General features: G+C 39.4%; 1 protein-coding gene across 1 annotated transcript in view; it reads left to right on the top strand.

Annotated features, from left to right (window-relative positions):
* The window catches only part of astn2 (astrotactin 2), a 324,099-nt gene that overhangs the window by 147,961 nt on the left and 152,876 nt on the right, over positions 1–23,262 (top strand). The window contains exons 5-7 of the mRNA XM_030785297.1: positions 976–1,074; positions 8,880–9,026; positions 11,232–11,399. Of these exons, the coding sequence (XP_030641157.1) occupies positions 976–1,074; positions 8,880–9,026; positions 11,232–11,399 (414 nt within the window). The remainder of the gene's footprint in view (positions 1–975; positions 1,075–8,879; positions 9,027–11,231; positions 11,400–23,262) is intronic.

Raw genomic sequence — 23,262 nt, 5'->3', positions numbered from 1 at the left:
TAGCACAAGCAAGGAGACACAACCTTGATCAGAGGCCAGTAAGAGGTCATTTGCAACTTTAACCAGTGCTGTCTCTGTGCTGTGATGAGGCCTAAATCCTGACTGATACAGTTCATGGATGTTATTCTTATGTAAGTATGAGCATAACTGCTGTGCTACAGCCCTTTCTAGGATCTTGGAAATAAAGGGGAGGTTAGATATTGGCCTGTAGTTGGACAATGAACAGGGGTCAAGGTCAGGTTTTTTAATTAGGGGTTTGATAACTGCTAGTTTAAAAGATTTTGGTACATAGCCAGTACTAAGGGAGGAAGTGATTATTTTTAAAAGCGGTTCGATGACTACTGGCAGTATCTGCTTAAGGAAACGTGTAGGTAAGGGATCTAGTACGCAAGTTGGTGAATTTGATGAAGAAATTAGTGAGGTCAATTCGGTCGCCTGAAGGGGAGTAAAACATTCTAATCGCTGATCTGATATAGGCCTAGTTATATTGTTATCTACAGTGTTAGTGATCAAATTATCTGGTTTAAAATTTATAGCCTGGATTGTTTGCCTGATATTTTCAATTTTGCTATTGAAAAAATTCATAAATGCGTCGCCACTGAACATTGATGGTGTGCCTGTTTCCGAGGTGCTTTTATTCCCAGTGACAGTCTTGTTCCTTCAGCCATGGCTACAGAGTTGAATTGTGGTACTGGGAGATCCTAATGTTACCATGTTGCTGCAGTCTGTTGGCAAATGTCAGAAAGTTTGGACTTTGGAGTCTTTGGTTTAAAACAAGACTCTGCTAATGCTATAGCACATGAAGCGTGTTCCAGATTGGGCTTGGTCAGGGTAATTGAGAAGAATTTTGTATTTTAAAGAGCACATTTTTACCCATTGTTTGGTTATTCTTTTTTCCTTTTCCTTCCTTCTTTCTTTCTTTCTTTCTTTCTTTCTTTCTTTCTTTCCTTCTTCCTGTCTTTCCTCTGAAAACAGGCGGTAGGTTTGGTCGTCACGGAGATTCGGGTTCAGAAGCAGATGAGGAAACACAGCTGAGGTTTTACACAGAACACAGAGGTCGAAGACGCAGTAAAGGTGCAACTTTTCTTTTCTTTTTTTCTTTTTTTATTTGACAAAGCCATAACTGATTATGTCGAAACAAAAAACTTGTTCCTCATTTCTAACAGTGACATGAGGAATAAGCTTTTTTTTTTTTTTTTTTTTTTTTTTTTTTTTAATGTTATGTTATGACAGGGATTTCATCAACCACATGCATCTTGTTATGTTTCTGTTTATTTTCTGCTTTCTGCTGCCTTGGGAGTTTTTACAAGGGTTTTTCTTTTTTTCTTTTTCTTTTTTTTTCTTTTTTTTTCTTAACAAAGGCTTATCTTTAGCAGTGTTTTAGCTAAGCTCTTTGTCCGGCCCTCAGGGGCAGCTGTAAAACAGTATCCTGACAGAACATTCTCTAAAGGCTTGTTCATAAAAGAGTGATATTCAAGGGTACTGGAAAAAATAAACAATAATCAGAAAATGAGCAGAAAACAGAAATCAACAACGTGGAAAATAACCCCAGCAGACACTCCCAGTGGCTCAAAAAGGTTGCAAAAATAGATCAAAGTAACTGTTACATTTTAAGAAGCAAGCGTTTAGTCAAAAAGACACCCTAGGTGGTGGAAGGGTGGTACTGTGCATGACAAACTGATTATTCAGTGTGATCAGTTCATCTGTGCATGGTCCGGGATCCGTGTACATTTTGGTCATTCTGGTTTCCTTTCAGAAACGGAAATAGGAAAATGACAAACGAATGGTGTTTTGATTTTCATTTCAAATTCCAGAAATGAATAACAACAACAACAAAAAAAGTAATTTTTTCATCTTCCTGTTCAGCCATTGCATATACAAAATTCAAAAAGGACTTGATTTTCGTTTTCTCCTTCGCAAAACAGAAAATAAAATCTTAAGAAAACAAACAACAGAAAATATCCTGTTTTTTTCATTTTCTGAAACCAGAAGGTGTAGGTGCACGAGCGTCGGTGTTCCAGTATTCAAACACCTGGCTGGCTGGCTGGACTGGCAGTGAATTTTCGAAGACTCATTAATATTCATAAAAGAAGTGCGGCCTGATTGGCCGACACAACATTCCCGCACTGTTGCAGATATGACATCAAAATTGGCATGCTCTCCCTCAAGACAACAAAACAGAAAATGATCTCTTGAAACATTGTTATTAATCTCTTGTATACTAGCCTACATCACTGTTTATCATTTTGTCAGCTGAGACATGACAACAAGCAAATGTTGGCTAACGCTAACTTTAACCCTTGTAGTCTTAACATTCTGTATCCGCTTGTCCTAAGGGTCAAAAATGACCCACCTTCACCAAACCCCTAAAATAACCAGCTTGATTGAATTTTAAACCCCAAATCTATTTTGCATGAAGAAAGAATCTGTCATTTATCACAAACATGTGAATATCTGGGTTTTCCCTCTTCACAGTGCAGAAAGACTGCATAAGTAGGCACCACTCATTTTTATTACAACACACCTGTCATATTTTTATATACTGTACAATGAGCACTTCAGGATGTCTAATGTCTGATGTCAATAGGAGTCAATAGGATTTAAATCTCCTCAGAAGGGAATTCTGTGATGACAGCAGTTTAAGGTTGCCATGGTTTCGAAAGGCTTTATGCTCGCACGTGACATGTCAGAGCAGGAACGTTGTATCGGTCAATCAGGTAGCACTTTCTATGAATATTAATGAGTTTTCTTCTGCCACACTACATTTCCAAAATTCATCAACCACAACCAGAGACAGGCTACGCTGCTGCGATTGGTTAGGGTTATGGTCAGGGGTAGGGGTAGGGGTAGGGGTAGGGGTAGGGTTAGGTTATAACCAATCACAGTTCAGAGCACCCTTCCCTCCCATCCATCCGGCTGATCCAATCTAGCACCAACCATGTCAGAGAATGAAAAAACGGCCTATTTTCTGTTTTTGTTTTCATGCTATTTTATTTTCGGTTTTACAAAGGAGAAAATTAAAATTAAGTCTATTTTAAATTTTTGTATATGCTGTTTCTGGGCAGGAAGACAAAAATATGACTTGTTTTTCCATTATTCATTTTTGGATTTTGAAATTAAAATCAAAACATCATTTGTTTTTCATTCTCTCATCACTGTTTCTGAAAGGAAAATAGAATTGACCAAAATGTACACGGGCCAGTTGGTTTCAATCGTCGTATGAAATAAAATCATTTCTAAACTCTTCCTTTGCTTTCGTACTTGGCTTTAATTCGGCTCACTATCTGAACATTTCTCTTGGCTCATTCAACTGGATGTATGTAACAGTCTTGTGACATAGGAACCACTTTTGGTTTTTACAGTTTAGAAAATCATTTAGAATAAAAAAAAAAAAAAATCTATTGGTGTACTATTTACTCGCTTACTCGTGCATTTGATTGTTTATTTGTTTACTTTACTTCAAGACTTCAAATAATCTGCCAATCCATGCAGATACCTGATGCCTCAGAAAATTGTATGCCTGATTTTTGTCTTGCAGTAATTTTAATGATACATGAGAAAAACAATGGAGCAAAAGAAAAAAAAAAAACTAGACTAATCTGCACTGTAAAATATGATACCTCAACACACTAATTCTGCCTTGAAGCAGAATTCTTACTTATTACTTTTTAGTCATTCTGTGATTTGTTTGGTCTGTAAATATTTTTCTTTGCTTATGCTACTTTTACTATGCTACTTCTGATATGAAATGTTTAGGAGAATGAACAGGTGGAGAACAGTAACATTTTAGAGGATAGGAGAGCATTGTCACAGGAGCTGGAGAGAACCAAAAAACACAGTAAATCAAACAGGGCACCATTACATCATCATTACTCAGTGATACAATATTCTTCATCTGTTCACTTCTGAAACTGAAGCGTAAAATGCTCCTCAAAGAGAACGTTAACAATAACAGCAACAGCAACAACAACAACTACTACTACTACTGCTACTAATAACAATAATAACAACAACGACAACAACAACAACAACAACAACAACAACAATAATGATAATAATAATGACACTGCTGCTAGGAAAGCATAGGAATAAAAAAGTAGCAGCATGCAATGAACTCCTATCTCTACTCCATTTTTACTCTTTAAGTGTAAAATTCGATCCAGTTTCACTGTGTAAGAGACAATTTAACATGGCTGATTTTGGTACGTATCAATTTAGAGTGTTACCAGAATGACAGATAGAGAAAGAAAGAGAGAGAAAGAGAGAGCGAGAGAGAGAGAGAGAGAGAGAGAGAATGGAAAAGATAGAGGACAACATTTTCAGTGTAATATCCATAAGGCCTACATCTCAAAGTCACATGTGAAAACACATTCTAAACCTAAAAACACTGATGGCAAACACAGCATCTCTGTGATTCAAGACCATGTAAGATTGCCTGCCACAGTTATACAATCACATATGTGCTCTGGTGCTTTAATGAGGACAGATGATCCAAAAGTGATTGACACCTGACACCACGGCTGGTGCCTACCAGACAAACCTTGAAAATACTGCCCTGCTCTGCACATCTTTGGTCGTACAGTTTCGGTGAAGTAAGCTCCCCATCTCAAACCTCCCCCTGACTTTTTTGCCTTGATGGCCCCACAACACAACAGTGGAACCGTGATGCTTAACAAAGTGGAATTTCACAAAGAATGGCCAAAATATTTTACGGGCCATTGTTCCACGATTGGATGGGTCAGAATAGCATCACGTAAAGCTACATGACCTTAAGCTTCCGTCTGTTCAAGGTCACAGTTTTTCTGTTATTAGCACTTGGACTCATTTGAATAGATAGTACCACCGCACACATGGATGTTAAAGAGTTGACAGAGAAAGTGTTGGAACATCTGCTGAGTCTAGCGTCTGACCTTGGCGCTGGCTCTTATTGAAATTTCAGGATTTCATTTCTCTCTCTCTCTCTCTCTCTCTCTCTCAAAAAGAGTTATGATACAACTCTTCAACACGTTGACACCAAGAATGATTGTTTAATTGAAAATCTCAGCTTTTTTTCCTCAGGCCGTGCCGCGATGTAGTACTAGGGTGTAGAACAACCCATTACACCGCTGTGCGATAGGTAATGTGTTTTGACCTCAGGAGACAGGGGAGATAGTTTCTTTAACTTTTAAACTTTTTTTGTGCTCTCTCTCTCTCTCTTCCTCTCTCTCTCTCTCTCTCTCTCTCTCTCTCTCTCTCTCTCTTTCACACACACACACCTTTTTCATGCTCTCCTCGGCAGCCCTTAAATTGAGTGGTAGCCTTCACCTCAGTCCTATGTGCAGTGGGGTGCAGCAGCTTGTAAAATGGTAAAAATTTTCTGTAGCGTCAAAGCCATGAGTTCATTTCAAACACTCCCTATGATACAAGAGCAGAGTGTAGAAGATGTGAATAAAACAAGACCGGAGAGGTCTAAGACATAAGAAAAACGTGAAGGAGGCTACAAATCAGAACCAGCATGCTGGGGTCTTACACATTCAGGGATAGTCTACATTCCTCAGGTCAAAAAAGAAAAATCTTGAAATTTACAAGTAAAAAGTAAGACGTTACCAAACTGGTATTTGTCAGTGTGACATTCTGAATATGAATATCTATGGAATACTTCAGGATTTGTAAAATTGAGCACTAGGGCGACATGGCAGAAATGACTCACATGATGAGTACTAAGACTTCACATAAGCTGGCAGGACCACTGCCAGACCTCTAGATCTCTGTCAGGTAAAATTACTGTCGCTTATTTCTGGCTGTGACACCAGACAGGGTATTACTTTATCAGGGAAGTGGTTTGATGGAATAAGATATTGAGAGCACATTTAGAACTTTAGAACAATTGAACTAATAACTAACTAACCAACTAATAATAATAATAATAATAATAATAATAATAATAATAATAATACAATGTTGTGTCCCCTTCTTCAAAGAAGCTGTTTGTTGGTAACAAAACTCCTTCTTTAACAAATCTATGGCACCCCCACCCCCAGCCCCCCCATGTGTTAGTGCTCATGCGGAGAGGCGCTGGTTCTCTATTTAAACCTAAGAGAGTGAATAAAGATCTGAGCTGTAGGAAAGGGTGGAAAATGGACCCCTGGGCTCTTGGGAGAAGGCCCTGGATGTGTGTGCATGCATGAGAAACAGAGCGAATGGTTTTGTGTGAGGCTGTGTACACTTATTTCTCAGCAGGTTGTCAATATTGCTATTCCCACTCTTAATAGTGCTATAGGCAACTCTTTAGAGAGAGAGAGAGAGAGAGAGAGAGAGAGGGAGAGAGAGAGAGAGAGAGAGAGAGAAAGAGAGAGAGGGAGAGAGAGAGAGAGAGAGAGAGAGAGAGGGAGAGAGAGAGAGAGAGAGAGAGAGAGAGAGAAAGAGAGAGAGGGAGAGAGAGAGAGAGAGAGAGAGAGAGAGAGAGAGAGGGAGAGAGAGAGAGAGAGAGAGAGAAAGATGCTTTAGTTGGACACCATGAGCATGGAGGTGTGAAGGACACAGGCATGAAGCCCAGATAAGCAGCATAGTCAAGGTCTAGCACAATCCTCAGAGAGAGAGAGAGAGAGAGAGAGAGAGGAGGGGGACCGTAGGGTTAGGGGGTGTTTGTGTCTTTGTGTTTATCATTCAAAGTGATTAAAAAAAAAGAGTGTTAAAAAGAGAGTTTTCAGAAGGAGGAAAAGGTGCGTGTTTTGTTGTTGTTGTTGTTGTTGTTGTTTGTTTGCGTGTGTTTAGGTGTGTGCGGTGTGGTTCCATGCTGTCGTGCAGACACATGCGTTACAGTGCTCTCTGGGCTTTTACTGTAATTGAGGGTCTGCTTACAAGTCTAATTATTCAGCCTCTCTCTGGCACAGATGGGACTACTGCCTCCAAACTGTTGTCATGGACACCTGAGTCAATAGTGTCATTCTGGGGAAGATTTAGTCTACACACTGAGTGTATATGTTACATATTCAGTGTATGAATAGCTTGTGTAATTAGCTTTAAATTGCAAGTCAAAAAGAAAAAGAAAAGAAAAGAAAGTGCATCTGCAAAGAACACAAAGAATAGTTACATACTGTATGCTCTTATTGTTAGGATGTAACCATCATTAATTCTGTGAAGATGTATGAATTGTTGTTTTGTTGTTGCTGTCGTTGTCGTTGTCGTTGTTGTTGTTGTTGTTGTTGTTTGTTTGTTTTATTTCTTTAATGATCAGTATCCTCATAAGAAGCTAACATCTTCAAAAGAGGTTTGTGCCCCAAAGTTTGTCATTACAAACACTTAATGTCCTAACAAAGACCAACTGTTCCCACAAGGGCCCAACGTCCTCACAAGGACACTGTGTATGCACAAGCACTCAGTGGCCACAGAAAGATTCCGTTTCCCATTCACAATGACTTAGCTTCCTCACTAAACGGAGATGTCTTGAACAAAACATTTATAAAGGGTTTAAAAAAAATAAATAAATAAATTGAAAAAGACAGAAAGAAAGCAGAGATGATCAAACTGTTCACAGCATTGTATTAAGAATTGCTAATGTCCCCACAAGACACTAGCAACCCCGCAGGAATCCAGCATCCCCACAATTCCAGCATAGTGAAATTTATAAATTGCTTCATGCAAATGTTATGTTTGTTTGCCTTTCACTTTGTACACAGTGTGTTGTTGCATTAATTACTCAATTGCCAAGTGCTTTTTTTTTTTTTTCTTTTTTTCTTTCTTTTTTTTTTCCTGTCTTGGATGTAAATTAATTTTCTTCTATCCATCTGCTTGCATTCTAATCAGCTTGTGTCCGTTGCGAACAACAACTAGCCTATTTTTTCAACACACACGCAATTCCTTTTCATACCAACACCACCTACTTCACACTCTCATGTTTGGAACTAAGAATAGAGGGTTTTCAAAAGATATCTGGATATTTGGAAATGATATGTTTTCATTTTTCACAGAAAAGATATGTAAGAATGTATATGCAAATACAAAAGATCCACAAAAAGTAAAATATGTATGGATTTGATTAGTAAAGTGTGGATATAAACTGGTGTATATGAACATGTGGGCACAGTTTGCATCTAACTAATTAAAAAAAAATCCTCAATCTTTACTCTTAAAAAAAAAAAGGAAATTAGTTTATAACTCTTGTATGATCATAATAAGTTACGTATAGCTGGAACCAACAGGTCGGGTTATTACTCATTCCGAGCAGTGCTCTCCACTTGCACGGCTTGTGTTTCCCTGTTGTTAATTTGGCTGTCATTTATTCAATACAGAGCACAGACACACACTCCTAAAAATACGACTATTGTTTTCAAATGCTAAGCCAAAATTCCTCATCTGAAACAAATGCAACTGTGTGTGTGTGTGTGTGTGTGTGTGTGTGTGCGTGCGTGTGTGTGTGTGTGCGTGCATGTGTAGGCAAACCTTCCCTCGAAAAAAAAAGTCTCTGCAAAACTTGAACACAAGATCATTAACGCTGGTATGCAATTAGGTCTCACATAGTTTTACTCAGCTACACAGCATATAATGAAATATTATGATGTCATACAGATTAATAACAAGACCACATTAATACTATATATACTTATTGTAAAGTTATTTTTAACAGAGAGTTCACAGTTGAACCTCTGGATGAACCTGGTTTTGCTCCTCTAAATGCTCTTAGATCTATTCCTCTATCATTCACTATTGTCAGGGCCTTTATCAAGATTCTTTTTCTTCTATCTAGTGTATTGCTTTTGTATATTTGTTTGTTTGTTTGTTTTTTAAGGGAAAGCTAAACTCTCAGATTATTAGGCATTAGAGAAGAAGCAGAAAATCAAAGATCAAACCACTCCACCTCTGTCTAATGTTTCTATTATTCTCTGTCTTGTCTTCCACAGGTTGTCCCCACAGCCCAGTGAACAAGGCCACTCTGACACTCATCACTGTGAGCACATGCGTTCTGGCCGTGGTCTACGGCACGCAATCCACCTGTCCTCTCTCCGTCAAGGTCACCCTCCACGTGCCTGAACATTTCGTCGCCGACGGTAAGCACGCTCAACGTTCTGACGCGTACGTTTCTCATCTGTTCTGCACTAAGGTCCAAATCGGACGGTTTAATCTCACTTAGCCTGCAGAGAGCGTTTTCTCTTTACCGGGTGAACTAAAGCTCCATGCATGGCTGACCTGATTCAGAAGTGTGCTGCTTCATCGTTTAGTTTGCCTGAGTGAGTCACGTCCAGCAGATGTGTCGGAGTCAACGACCAGGCTCATGCTCAGGAAGAGATGTGCTGACGATGCAGCAGTTAGAACAGGGCTACACTCTAAAGCAGGTCCACAGGGTTAAATGCCAAGTAATTAAAACAAATATGAACAAGCCTCTGTGAAATTCCCCCTGTAATAATCAGTACTAAAATATGGAAATATTAATGTCAATTCATTCGTCAGTATCCATAAATTTAACTAAGAACAAGTGTTGATGATAACACACACCTGTTTCTACACACACTCTCACACCACACTGCAACTCCTTACACTCTGCTTCATCAGCTCGATCTTTTGACGGGTGAATGCTTTGGACTGCTGACACGCGCTCCTCTCAGATATGCGGATTACTTAAAGGACGGAAACAGTCAGATATTCGTCATAGCGTCGGTTGACATAATGCACGGTAAACATTCCTCACTACTTACAACACGTTTATCCTCAGCTCACAATAAACATGTTTATGAGTCTGTCAGGCAGGCATGAACAGGGTGACACTCATGAATGAGGGGAGGGGGTGCTGTCATTTGTGCAGGTAACAAGTTTTAAAACGAACTATAAAGCTGTCAGTGAAAGCTATGGCTCCATTCATAGAGTACTCAAAACGCGGAGTGAAGAGCGCTATAAACGCCAGGGTCCTCTTTCTCTCACACAAAAAACCTTGGTCCATGACCCGGTTTAGACGGTTGAGTTAGGGAGTAGAAAACCTCACAGGGAGAGCATTATGACAACTCTGTCATAATTTCTTAATATTAGACCATACGCAAGCTCAAGATTAGCGCTTTGCGAGCAGCGTTGTTCGAAGATAATGAAGTTTTCAAATAGGTCTGACATGTCCTACGCTCCTTGAGCTACGGGGAATATCCAGTAACATAAATTGTTCACACAGTCTGTGCGTAATTTCTCCAGCGTCGCCTGCCTGGACCGTGGGGATCCGCGAGGGTCCCTAAACGTGGTGCTAAGCAGATAGTAGGAGCCAGTCCTGGTCTCCAGCGGTAGGGTTCGAGGAGAAAGCGATTATGGAGAGCAAAGCCATTTAATTAAAGCTTTCGTTCTTATCTTCTACAAGCCTTTCTGTTCACACATCAGCAGAACAGGTGCTTACCATAGCAAGCCTTGGATCAGAGAGAGAGTGAGTGTGCGTGTGTATATGGGAAATATTTAAACACACACTCACACACACACACACACACACACACATAATTCGCTGCAACTAATTTTCTCTGACCCTTAGTCTACGTTATAAGCCAATGCAGCTTCAAGCATCCAAAATGAAGATAGCAATTACTTCTGTATTTAAAATTGTTGAATAAACTAAACGCATTGAGGAAATATTGGTGACTGTTAGGCATCGCCTGAAGCTAGACTGAAGTGTTGGACTTAAAGCTGTAGCTATGCCTATTTCATCGTATGCTGTTTTCAGTAGCAAATGGAAAAGGTACTCTTGTCTGAGCTTGATAAGAAGTGATGAAAATCATATGTAGATTACTAAATTTAAACCTAAAACTTTTAGATGTTCATTTAATGCAACTACACAATTAATTAGAATTGTTAACCTCTATAATCTGGATAGAACAGCAAACACACACACACACATCCACACACACACAAACACACACACACACACACACACACACACACACACACACACACAAATAAATATAGAGGTTAGTACAGTTAATCTTAAATGCTGGATTAATTTATGTCATGCTAAACATTTTAGTCATATCCCCTGCAGAGATTTGAAAAACAAAAACAAACAAACAAACAAAAAGTGCTCTATGGATCATTATGTTCATTTAAAACTAAAGAGACGACAGTAGAAGCTAAGAGAGCCATACATGTGCCCTCTTATGATCTTCAAGAGGATACGAACGTGTTTTTTAAGTAGTTTGGGAACTCCTTTGAAGTTGTGAGCAGAAGAAAAATAAAGCACAGAAGAACACATTCAATGATAAAATGCATTTTGCTGTGTGTCTTGGTCTCAGGAAGCAGTTTTGTGGTGAGCATGGGCAGTTTTCTGGACGTGTCCAACTGGCTGAACCCTGCCAAGCTGACGCTGTATTACCAAACCAACTCCTCGTCACAGTGGGTGAGAGATTACTGCGGACAGAGAACCACCGAGCCGTGTGAACAACTCTGTGACCCAGACACAGGTACGTGAGACTAACACACACACACACACACACACACACACACGTGCGTGCACGCATACACATTAAACGCGAGATGTGAGAGTTTTTTTTTTTTTTTTAGTCTCTTTCTTTTCGCAGTGTCCTAAACAGAGTCATCTCTATGATCAAATAAACACCAATAAACCTGAGCTTTCAAACAGACTTTTCAACACCATGTTACAAGGACTAACATTACGCTCATTTCTACAAGCATTGTCCAAACCACACGTAAATTCACGAATTCCTGTGCTAATTTCAAAGCACTCTGGATGTCAAGATTCAGTCACGCACTGCGTGAAAAGTGGTTTATCTGGAAATATCCTGACAAAGTAAACTTCCGCCAAACCTGCTGTTTGTCGGAGGTATTCGGATGCCTGCAGAACTTTGTTATGTAGACCTCCAAACTCCTGCAAATGTCTGAATACAGCTGTTAGACGGAGATTTTCAGGATTTTCATTAGCTGATGTCTTTGCCTTTCAAATGCTAATAACAGTCAGTGGTCTGGGACGGTACTGGGTACTGAAGCCTGCCCCCCTTCCTCACCGTAATTTTCTATTGGATAGTCTATGTGTGATATAAAGCCTAGATTTTGATAAACACACAAACTTGTTAGATGTTGCATGGTGTATAATACAACAGTGGTACTCGGAGTTTGTAAGAGGTCAAGGTGATGAACTTGTCAATGTTTCAGTACAAGTACAGCGAGTTTTCATGACGTTTGAAAAGTCAGGTTTGGTTGACATTTACTCTTAGCGTTGTTATACTTTTTTTTTTTCTTTTCTGCCCTTTACGCGACAGGAAAGGGTCAAGTACTTTTTCCACCTCAATTTCTTGGTCTTTATATGCAAGCTATTCACACTTACAGTAACACTGCTGTGCTGTTATTATGTCGTTACATTGTAAGTACATATTAACAAACATTTAATAGTTTTTAATGCCATTTGTATTACAGCACTGGAAACAGTGAATGTAGTTACTATTAAAATGACTCTTTTCATCTGTTTACTCAGCAGCACAAGTGTGTGTGTGTGTGTGTGTGTGTGTGTGTGTGTGTGTGTGTGCAAAACAGTTTCAAATGTATCTTAATATCAAAAACATTCTGTTTCCTTCACTGATTCCATTACCATATATGAGAAAAGCAAATATCAAGAGAATGTCCTGATTCTACCCTGCTACCCTGTGACTCTCCAGCATTTAAACTGTAGCCCAAAATAATTCTATCTAGGACCTGGTTACCAGTGAATGAGTCGCATTAGGCTGGCTTCTGTTGGGATAAACTAAAAGTTGTGAGAAAGTGAAAGAGAAATATTTAATTTTCACATATTCTAAACCTTTCTGAGAAAATATGAGGCAGCGCTGAGGCCGATTTCAGGTTGTCAGGGCCAGGGCAACTTAATAATAAACAAAAACAATGGAGGACAAAAAAGAAAAAAGGAAAGGAAAGAGGATGGAGGGGCTAAATAAAATGTTACGCCTCTGAGACTCGATGCTCCATTTCTCCTCTGACTTTTAGCCTTATTCCTCTCCACTTTCTCACATTGTTTTGGCTTTTTCCGGCCGAGTCCTGGCTTTTTCTTCGCGAGGAGAAATGCGTTTTAGCTCTGAAAGGCGACGCGTCTGCTCGGAGTACTCCAGCAGGCAGTAGGCGTGTGTCATGTATGAAGGACACTGAAAGAACGCACTAACGCATTGTGTCAGAGGAGCGAGATAAAGACTGATGTACTTAGCCTCCGGAATAAACAGGAAAGGTCAGGTGCGTGAAGGGAAAGGTGAAGCAGGGAGAGGGAAGCGTGGCATTGGGGGTAGGAGAGCGTTTCTTCTCTGCCAGCAGAAGGAATAAAACCCGCCCAGAGAAATGTGTGAGCTGGCCTAGGAAAATGATGGGTGCTCTGAGATGTGAGGGGAGTAGCACTTCAGAACTCAGGTGCCATGGTTCAGTTTGCCACTGAAACAGAGGTGAACAGAGGTGATTACATTTTAATATAGGGTCTATCACAGTGTAATGTTTTTTTTAGTTCGGTTGTGTGTGTGTGTGTATGTGTGTGTGTGTGTTTTTATCATTTTGTTAATTAATGTTTTTTTCAAGTCATTATATTAGAGTTAAATATTTCTTGAATTTCAGATCTTATCTGTATGTTATCTATCTATCCATCTATCTATCTATATATATATATATATATGTGTGTGTGTGTGTGTGTGTGTGTGTGTGTGCGAGCGTGTGTGCATCCTTATCTCTCTCTCTGTATATATATGTGTGTGTGTGTGTGTGTGTGTGCGTGTGCATCCTTATCTCTCTGTGTGTGTGTATATATATATATATATATATATATATATATACATGTGTGTGTGTGTGTGTGTGTGTGTGTGTGTGTGCTCATATACAAATATAAATAGCCCTTTAACTACGCATGGAGTTAACAGATGCCATGATGCCATAAGTTATGTAGGAGGACATGTCAAAGCTGACATGATGCTGCAGTTAATATCTGAAATCTCATTTGGCAAATTTCTGATGCATTAAAAATATATTAACCCATATTTGTTTTGTGTTATGAACGCATGCTTGAAGTAAAGAGCTCCACAAACCTCAATTCCAATGAAAAACTCATTAGCTTTCAATGCAGAATATATTGCTCGACATTTTAGATGCATTCTTTAAACCATTAAGGAAAGAGAAAAAAAAAAAAAAAACAAAGAAAGAAAGAAAGAAACCCAAAATAAAACAAAATAAAATAGCTTTCCTGAGGAAGTCTGTCACAATGCCCATAGCAGAACCCAGGCCAAGTTTAGATGGATTTTAATTTGAACAGTTGGCTCACTTATTAAATCAGTCAACACAGACTCAGTGCTCCTGTAGAACTTAATGGTTCATACAGGGTATTTATGGAACCTAATGACCATTTTCCCCAACAAAAGGGGGAAAAAAAGACAAATCCACTCCATGTAATGGCTGCTAGAGTCAATGGATTGAAGAGCAATCAAAAGCCAGTCCCCCTCTCCCACCACATCTCTAAAGTGTTATGAGAGCTGTGGGTTTCCCAGACACAAACTACATTTTTGTTCCCCTCTTCCCCCCAGTTATCTCCAACCTAAGGATTATGTGCTACAAGGTCATTGTCATGGTAATGGAGGAACAGGAAACTATAATCTGTATTGCTGAGTTGAAGGAACCTTCACAAGCTAGTATTTAACCCACTTGCTCTGAAAACTTATTCAGGAGATGAGCTGCTATCTTTCCTCTCAAAGTATAGAGGGACCTCTGTTCTTTTGTGCAAAAATGGTCCTTTTTCTCCGTTTTGCTTCAAAATGGTTTCAAAATGTAAGCAGCAGAGAAAGATCTAGAGGGAGACCTCCAGACGAAATGTGGAGAAAGCAAAAGGTTTTCGATGATATAGTCAGTCGACCATTTTAGACCTTTTTCTTCACAAAAAGGTTTCATCATTGAGTAAAGAGAGCTTTTTAATGAAGTAAAAAATGCAATTATGAAATGTTAGGGGATAAGTTTAGAACGGAGATTCGCCATTCGCAATGCAGTTAAGTCCAGGAGTAGTCATAATTCCTGATCTAAAGCTTTTAAATCCAGCCTTAAATGTTAAGAACTAATCGCTCACTGAATCATTTATAAATGTCATTTCTGATCATTTCCACTCGTCTTCTTATTCAGGAACTTCATTCATAAAGAATCAACTGAATATAGAGGATTCACCTGCCCAAAAAAAAAAAGCAACAGTGGGCAACTTTATTTCCATATTTCTTTTATTTTCAATTGTGGCAGGTTGGGTCCACTATAACAGCAGTCCAGACTTATGGATGGTACATGATGTTTTCATCACAATAACAAAGTACTACTAACAACTTCAGTGTTTCATAAAGTGTTTTATTAATTTAATTGGTGAGTTGGTTACAGCAGTATGTGAGCTAACGTTAATAAACCACTGGTAATGTTCTCATTTACTGTACCTCACAAAGTGGGCCTCACCAATTCACTGGTTCACAAATTACTGAAGTAAACACCCTGGTTTCCACTTAGATTCAATTCTCAGTGGAGTTTCAGCAGACATTCAGGGAAACATCTAATCTTTTCAGGTGTTCTCATCAGAAATTCCTCTGAGACCCTCAAAATTAGAACATGAATTGTCAGAGTATAGTCTGCAAATTGTAGAGTGTATTATGGAGTGCTGCTAATAGGATGCAACAATTACCTGCACAAAGTCCATCTAAACCAGCACTGACTTTAATTTAGACTGATGTAACAACAGCTAGGACCAGGGCTTTAAAATTTCTGTTAGATATTTCTGGTTTGCTAATGACCTAAACTCTCTTTTAGGCAGGGCATTTCAGTGCCTAGCTAGATTGACACTGGTCAAAGGTGCTATAATTATTAAATATATATTTAAAAAGAGACTCAAATATAAGAGAACAGAAGCCTTACTTTACTGATGCCAGCAAGACTTGACTCATCTCCATTATAGCAATTCACTCCTAAGCCAACAAAACAGCTCAGCATCTGAGCACAATGCTCTATGTTTAATCATATGACTCTGTGATTGGACAGGAGACCCCATGATTACGCACAAGACGGTGTCATTGGCTGAGAGACTCTGTTATTGGCTGTGAGGCTCTGTGATTGGATATGAAATATGTATTTATTTTTGCATATCAAAATCAAATGAGCCTGAAATACATGTAATTGTGACACTACAGTGACACAACAGCAGCACATGACAGAATCATTTGTGCAGTTTTTTTAACCCCATCTTCACAAAGGCAGAGTCAGAGCAATAAATACCGAACACCTTATTTAAATTAAAAAAAAGAAAAAAGAAAAGAAACTCATTTCAGGGGGACTCATCTGTGGGCTTAATAAACACAATAACGTTAATAGAAACTATCTACACACAACCACAGTGCATGCTGGGAAGAGCCCATCTCTCCCTAGCACTGCTACAACACGTTTGCCATCCATGCATGGTCTCTAGTGAGGAAACTGTAAGAGATTCTGATTAGAATACTTGGCAGAGATGCTCTCTGTCTCTCTGTGAGTTTCCCATCGATCAGATAGAGAAATTAAGGTGGCATTTCAAACAGTCCTGGATATTTCTCCAGAGTCGCCTCAAAGAGTGAAAGAGAACTAAAACCAAAGAACAGAAACACTCCCCTTCATCGGCTTTTCCTCTCAAAACTGCCTTTGTTCTTTCTGCCCCCCTCTAGATGCTTGCTCTGTGTATGTGTGTACGTGTATGTGTGCGTGTGTGTGTGTGCGTGTGTGTTGGCAGTGCTATAGCCAACACAAGAAAAGAAGAAAACAGAAATGTGAGCATATGTGAGCATTTGATGTCATCATAATTGAAATAATTACTTTAAGTCCTTTGGTGCCTCAACAAACACTTGCAACAGACCCTTTTTTGTGGGGGAAATAGAAAATCCTAAATGTATATATGACCGTGCTTTGATGCTATGAAACAAAGAGTCGCGTCTTTCCCTGTCTCACACACAAAGATACACACATACACACACACGCACACACACACACACACACACGCACGTCCTCTCACTACATCTGACACGCTTCTACAACGCTTTTTACATGAACACGTCCCTGCATTGCTTATGTTCACCCTTCAGCCTCGCCTGCTTTGATGTAGACGTTACAGGAATTACTTAAATACTCAAAAAACTTTAGAAGATTTATTTCTGCTAATTCCAAGGGTTTCTCTCTCTCTCTCTCTCTCTCTCTCTCTCTCTCTCTCTCTCATTAGCCCAGGAAAATATTTCAGTGTCATGACAAAAAGTGTTTTCAAGAGCCCAGTGCCCTTGTATGGATTTTGAACTAACTGAAATAATCTAGTACAAATTAAGAAATCGCTTTTTTTATTATATTACACACATATGGCTGAAGCCAATGAGAAGTGCTTGAATGGCTCTTTAATTTTGGTGTTTTGGAGGACTACTTTGCAATTACACCACTACTTGAGTTAAACCCCACAACATGGTACATTTTATTTGTTAGTGTTTGTTGGTCTGTTATATCCTGGGGTCATGCTTTTGCTTGTGTGAGTGCCGTGTTTAATGGCTTTAGTATTTCTGGCCTATGGCCGCAAATAACTACCTACACCATTTGTAAAACCAAATAGTGTGTACCACGACAACGAAAAAGAAAAAGAAAAAGAAAAAAAAACGACCTGCCAAAACCAATTTAAGGCATTTTTTTTTTCATTTAGAGCTCTGGATCTCTTGCATTGTTTTCTGTATGGTCACTGAAGAATTACCACAGGTTTTCGCGTTTGCAAACTAAGCGGTTGCCACAGAGCGTAGCACAAAGCAGATAGGTTGTCACGGGGAGGGAAATTGGATCTCCAATCATTTCCTGGCTCCGTGAACTTGCAGAAGACTTCGTCGAATGAAAGTCAAACGTCTGAGGGGTGAGATAAGAGACAGAGAGCGGAGGAAGTAAATGAACGTTCGTTGGTGATAGACATCTGTTGTAAAATAGGCTACGGTAATAGTAAACAGAGCCGTATCAGAAGCTAAAATAAACACCGCAGTTGATATGCTCCCGATAGCGGCCGATAAGACGGTGGAATCGTTTGGTTTGTGTAATGGAAGGAAAGAAATTCAGAATCAGCACTGCTCATTTTGTCTGTAATCTTCTCTCTCTCTCTCTCTCTCTCTCGCTCTCTCGCTCTCTCTCACCTTTCTCTGTGGCTTGGGGGAGGTGGGGTACTACATGGAATATGTCGCCTGTAATCACCAATGATCTTTACAACTAGCGTTATTTTCTGCATTATCTCCGCAACTGTCTCTTGGTCTTCATTTTAACATTTCAATAGCTCTCCATACCTGTCTCTTAGTTTTCACTTTGACATCTCAATACTTCTCGGTTTTGTGTTTTATTTTCAAAGTGAGCCATTGTGTGCCATGACCAACCTGTAGCGTACAGGTATCAGGCCCCAGTCCACACAGGCTGCAGTTTCCACATTATATATATATATATTTCCATATATATAAAGCCATGCACTACATCACCTGATTTCACTACATAGCTTTTACTTCATTTTGGAGGTGAGGTTATTAAGGAAATTAGGTGGTAAAGTCTGGGTTGAGCAAATATAAGCAAACACAGTGGTCCTCCAGGACCGGGGTTTTGACACAAGGTCTGTAATTTAGTGTGAGCACCAGGTCCCGTAGAGGACTGCGGATATGAGTTGTGGGTTCCGCAGTAGTGTTTTATGTACATGCACTCTGAGCATATTGCATTAGACAACTCTCTTTGGCAGGAGGTTACAGAAACCTCTCAACTTCTCTTTCGTCCTCTTGGAGACCAGGGTTGATTTTGAGAGCTCTTGGGCGCAAAGCCAACAGTCTCCTCACTCTTCCTTCCCACAGACCGCTTGATTCAACTGCATTTCCAAGCTATTGGGACACGGACACTATGTCACCATTCCCTTCTCTGAGTCATTAACACAGGCTTCTTCTTTTCTTTTTTCTTTTTTTTTCTTTTAAGGGGCGATTTTAAAGCTGGTCGACCTTCTCTTATATGAATTGATTATAAATATTACAAGTCAACAAGCAACCGTTCACCTAAAAGCTAATGGACAACAAAATGGCTCTGTCAATTTGCCGTGAGACGAGCTTTATCAGCTTTATGTGCCCACCCACACCCACACACACACACACACACACACACACACACATGCAGCCGTTAGCCAGACTACAAGGGGCAGACAGAGAGATGAATCTTCTCAAGGTTTCCAGACGGAATTGCTTCCCTCTGATTGTGTAACACCACAAAATTATGCATTGGGACAGCAATATCTCTCTTTTATTTATTTATTTATTTATTTATTCATTCATTTATTTATTTATTTTCCCCCGAGTGCAGGGGCAAGCCGTGAACCTTGAAAGCAGGAAATTGCTGGGCTCCAGCCCTTTGGATGAGATAGGAGAAGCCATTTTAATGAAACGTGTCATTAATCTCTGCGGGTTGTCAGTAAGAGAGACAGAGAACAGTGGAGAAAGATCAGTGTCTGTGTCAGTATCTTTTTTTTTTCTTTCTGTTGTTGTTTTGTTTTGTTGTATTTTGCTTTGGCTCTAATTGAGAGGGGGGGGGGGGGGGGGTGGCAAAACAAGGAGTACGCAGATAAAAACCCGTCTGACATTACTGTTGTTTTCCAGGTTTTTTTAGGTTAAGAGTGGTGGGAGACTGACCCTGGCTAGTGGGATGGCTGTTTTAGCATTGGTGAGAACATTACCCTGGAACACAGTGGGAAATTAAAGCTTGTGAAGCTGAGTCCCCTCTGTGTTTCATTGTCTCGGCCTGTGTGAAGGCTCCTATCACTTTGCCTGCACAAAGGTGAACCATTTTCAATGCCCCCCACCCCCTTCCTCTCATGTTGAGAAAAGCTAAAGCTAAAGAAGCATGAAAATGAATGTTTCCCTGAAAAAAAAAAAAAAAAAAAAAGAAAAGAGAAAGTTTTATATCTTAGTTCTTTTCTTACATTTCTGGCAACTGAAAGTCCTCAAAAGGCCCGCTCCTCTTCTGGCTATGAATGCTTTCATTAAAAAAAAAAAAAGAAAAAAAAAAAAGGAATAAAAAGTGAAATTTTCAAAGGTTTGGCAGTTGCAGGCTAACCTTCACCTGCATTTGAAATTGTCATAACATAATTTTGATAGACACCATCCCTAAATCAAGGTAACAGCAAAGTGTTTTGTGTGTGTGCGTGTGTGCGTGTGTGTGCATGTGTGTGTAGTTGTGGGGGTGTGTGTGTAACGATCATCTGTAATTCACAGACATTTCCATCAATTCCAATCCCTTACCTAACAGGGTGGTGGACAGAATGGAGAGATTTCCTCGTCCTGTCAAAGAGGAAGTAATGATTTCTCATTCAGAGCGGAGGAGGGGCGAGAACCTGTCACACGCTCAGGCCCATAAACTCACTTAATGAATGATTTGCCACTTAACCATAAAATTTACTGCCCCCTTTTTATGCACTGAGTGGCAGTATTAGAGTAGCTCTAACAGGGTGAGCAGGGGAGAACAACACTGAAACCTCATTGGCTGAGGGCCAGTGTTGTTTTGATTGTGCAGCGTTATAATAGGAGACGAGGTCTAATAGCTCTTTTCACGCATCAAAAGGGGATTGCATTCTGTGACTCTGCACCCTTCAGGGTAGCACTTCTATATTTACGGGAGGTAGAAATTTAACCATTTTAACTTTTATGCTAGAACCACATTGGAATATTCAAGAAATGTTGCATTGTGTAAGGGTAAGATGGCGGCCTTGCATTGTTCAATACAGGTTTAAAAAGTTTTTTTTGTTTGTTTGTTTGTTTTTCTCTCTATGTTAACTGCTGCATAGTAGTTTACTTTATGTGTTTGAACAAAAAACAGAAACAAGCTGTTCTCTCTCAGGGTCAGGTAGGAATATTTAGAATATGTTATCAAGTTATTATCTAAAATGTCAAATATCAGATCCATTTCTTATAATATGTATGAAAAAAATTGCATGCAATGCTTTCTTTGTAATTTTGCTTGTCCTCTCAGCATGAGAGAAGTCACAAGATACGAATTCTTGCCGTAGCAGAGAAACCCAGGAAAAGTGTCTCATTTCGTGTAGCTTGAACATGATCACAAGGTACAGTAAAAATGCAGTCCAGACAAATACAAATCAGCTCTGAAATTTGCCACTTCACTTCATACAATATAAATGAATGCATAACTTAAAACCAGATTAAGCTGCACTGGCTCTCATATAACGTCACCATCAGCTGCCTCATCTCAGGGCCAGTTATCCACCCTTCTGTTAGTGTATTAAAATGCCCTGCATATATACATAAATATCCTCTCTGCTAAATAAATGTCTCATTTACTTAACAAATATCCAGGGTATGATGTCCCGCATCTTTCTTATCTTATTAAATGCATTCTCTCTCACACTCACGTGATTGGCAACCTGTATTTTTCAGCATCATAGCTGGACCTCTGGTAATATAGTTCAGGTTGACTTAAGACTTTTACAGCATCATCATCACAAACCCTACAAACACACCACTGGGGATGATTATATCCCTCTGTTTTTTTTTGTTTTTTTTCTTCCTGAGCTCTTGTCCTGGTAGAGGCTTTAAAGGACGTTACAGGAAAGATTGAGGCTTTAGAGATGAGGCTTAGGCTATGAAATGCGTGCAGAGAAAGGCACTTAACCTTGAGGTCTTTCCAGAGGCATGTGACCTTTGACACACAGAGCCGACATAAGTCACTCAGGAGAACATTGTCAGGCCAGATTTACATTTCCAATCGCACGGCATTCCCGGAGCTCTCGCTTCCTGAAGGACACGACTCTTTCTGTACCTCTGCAGCAGACTTGACCTAACTAATGGGAGAAACTTTGAACCCCTCTCCATCTCCAACTGGACACATGTCTCTCCAGAACATTCCTAAACATCTTCAACCTAACCTTGCACCCCTGGCATTCCATAACCTGCATAATCACTGCAGTTATAGGAGCTATTACTGGCACTTCTTTTTCTCATACAGGTTTCCCACAATAATAATGACACCGCTATTGTATGAATAACAATCTGAATTAATTTCTTACACATTTCCCTGGAAATGAACCTTTGCCAAATGAACAGGATTGTAAAGAGAAAAAAAAAAAAATATTGCACGTATGAAATCAATGATCAGCATTGAAGGTAATGAACTTAAATTAAAGATTGAAGCATGTTTTCTCGCTGCAGTCCACCATGCAAAATTGGTTGGACCGCCATGCAAAATCGGTAAGACCTCCTACAATCACACAGAAAATTTTTATACTTAGTGCTTTACATCCATATGTTAAATGGTTGTGAACAGACGGCAGTGCGGTATACAAATGTCTGAAGTACACTTTTAGTTTAGCGAACAGTCAGTGAAGAATGCTATTCAGGCAACAGAGAATGGCTTTTCTTTGTGCTTTACTCTAGCTAGTCTTACAGAGTGTTGATATATCATATATTCTGAGTGCTGAATATCTCCAATTGTTTCTCCACCGTTTTTTGATGGAATTCCGTTTTTTTCTTTTTTTTCTTTTTCTTTTACCGACTTCCATCTGTAAATTATTCTTCACAAGCAACCCTGAATGTTTCATTTAAAGAACAGAATTGGAACATATTCCTCAAAGAATCCTCCATGACGAGATGGGAAAAGAGAGAAAAATTGCAAAAGTAGCAAGCCGAAAAGGAGAGTGGGAAGAAAGAAAGAAAGAAAAAAACTTCTCATATTTGGTTTTTGTATTTGCTTTTTTGTTTTATGAATCCAGCGGCTCATATCCCTTGACAGATCATAAATCAGCTCCCTGTGCGGCCTTGGTAGAGGAAAAAAAAAATCATACTCCCCTTTTCCATCTTTTTACCTTTGATTTTCATATGAACTACAAAAAAAAAAAAAAAAAAAAAAGGAAAGAAAAGAAAAAAAAAGAGTGGATAGGAATGAAAAATGTATTGTACTGTTACACAGCCTGCCTGCTTTGATCGAGGTGGATGGAGAGACAGAGTTGAATTTTAAAAAATGTTTTTGATCAGGCTTCAAATCTTAAGGGGACAGACGCATGGGAAACATTAATCATAAGTAATGTTTTATGTTACTCTGCCCAATCTTTCTGGTCAATACCAGGGCAAAGGCCTGGCTTAGTCTGTATCAGTTTATACAGTACACTTAAGGGAACTAGCTCAGTCTGTAGAAGAAAATATAGTAGATAAAGTACAGGTGAGAGAACTAGTTCAGTCTGTAGATACAGTACATGTGAGTCAACTAGTTCAGTCTGTAGATACAGTACATGTGAGGGAACTAGTTCAGTCTGTAGATACA

This window comes from Chanos chanos, chromosome 9 (genome assembly GCF_902362185.1).
Source record: "Chanos chanos chromosome 9, fChaCha1.1, whole genome shotgun sequence".
Lineage (NCBI taxonomy): Eukaryota > Metazoa > Chordata > Actinopteri > Gonorynchiformes > Chanidae > Chanos > Chanos chanos.
Note: the sequence above shows the minus strand (reverse complement) of the source record. Positions and strands in the feature narration are given on the sequence as shown.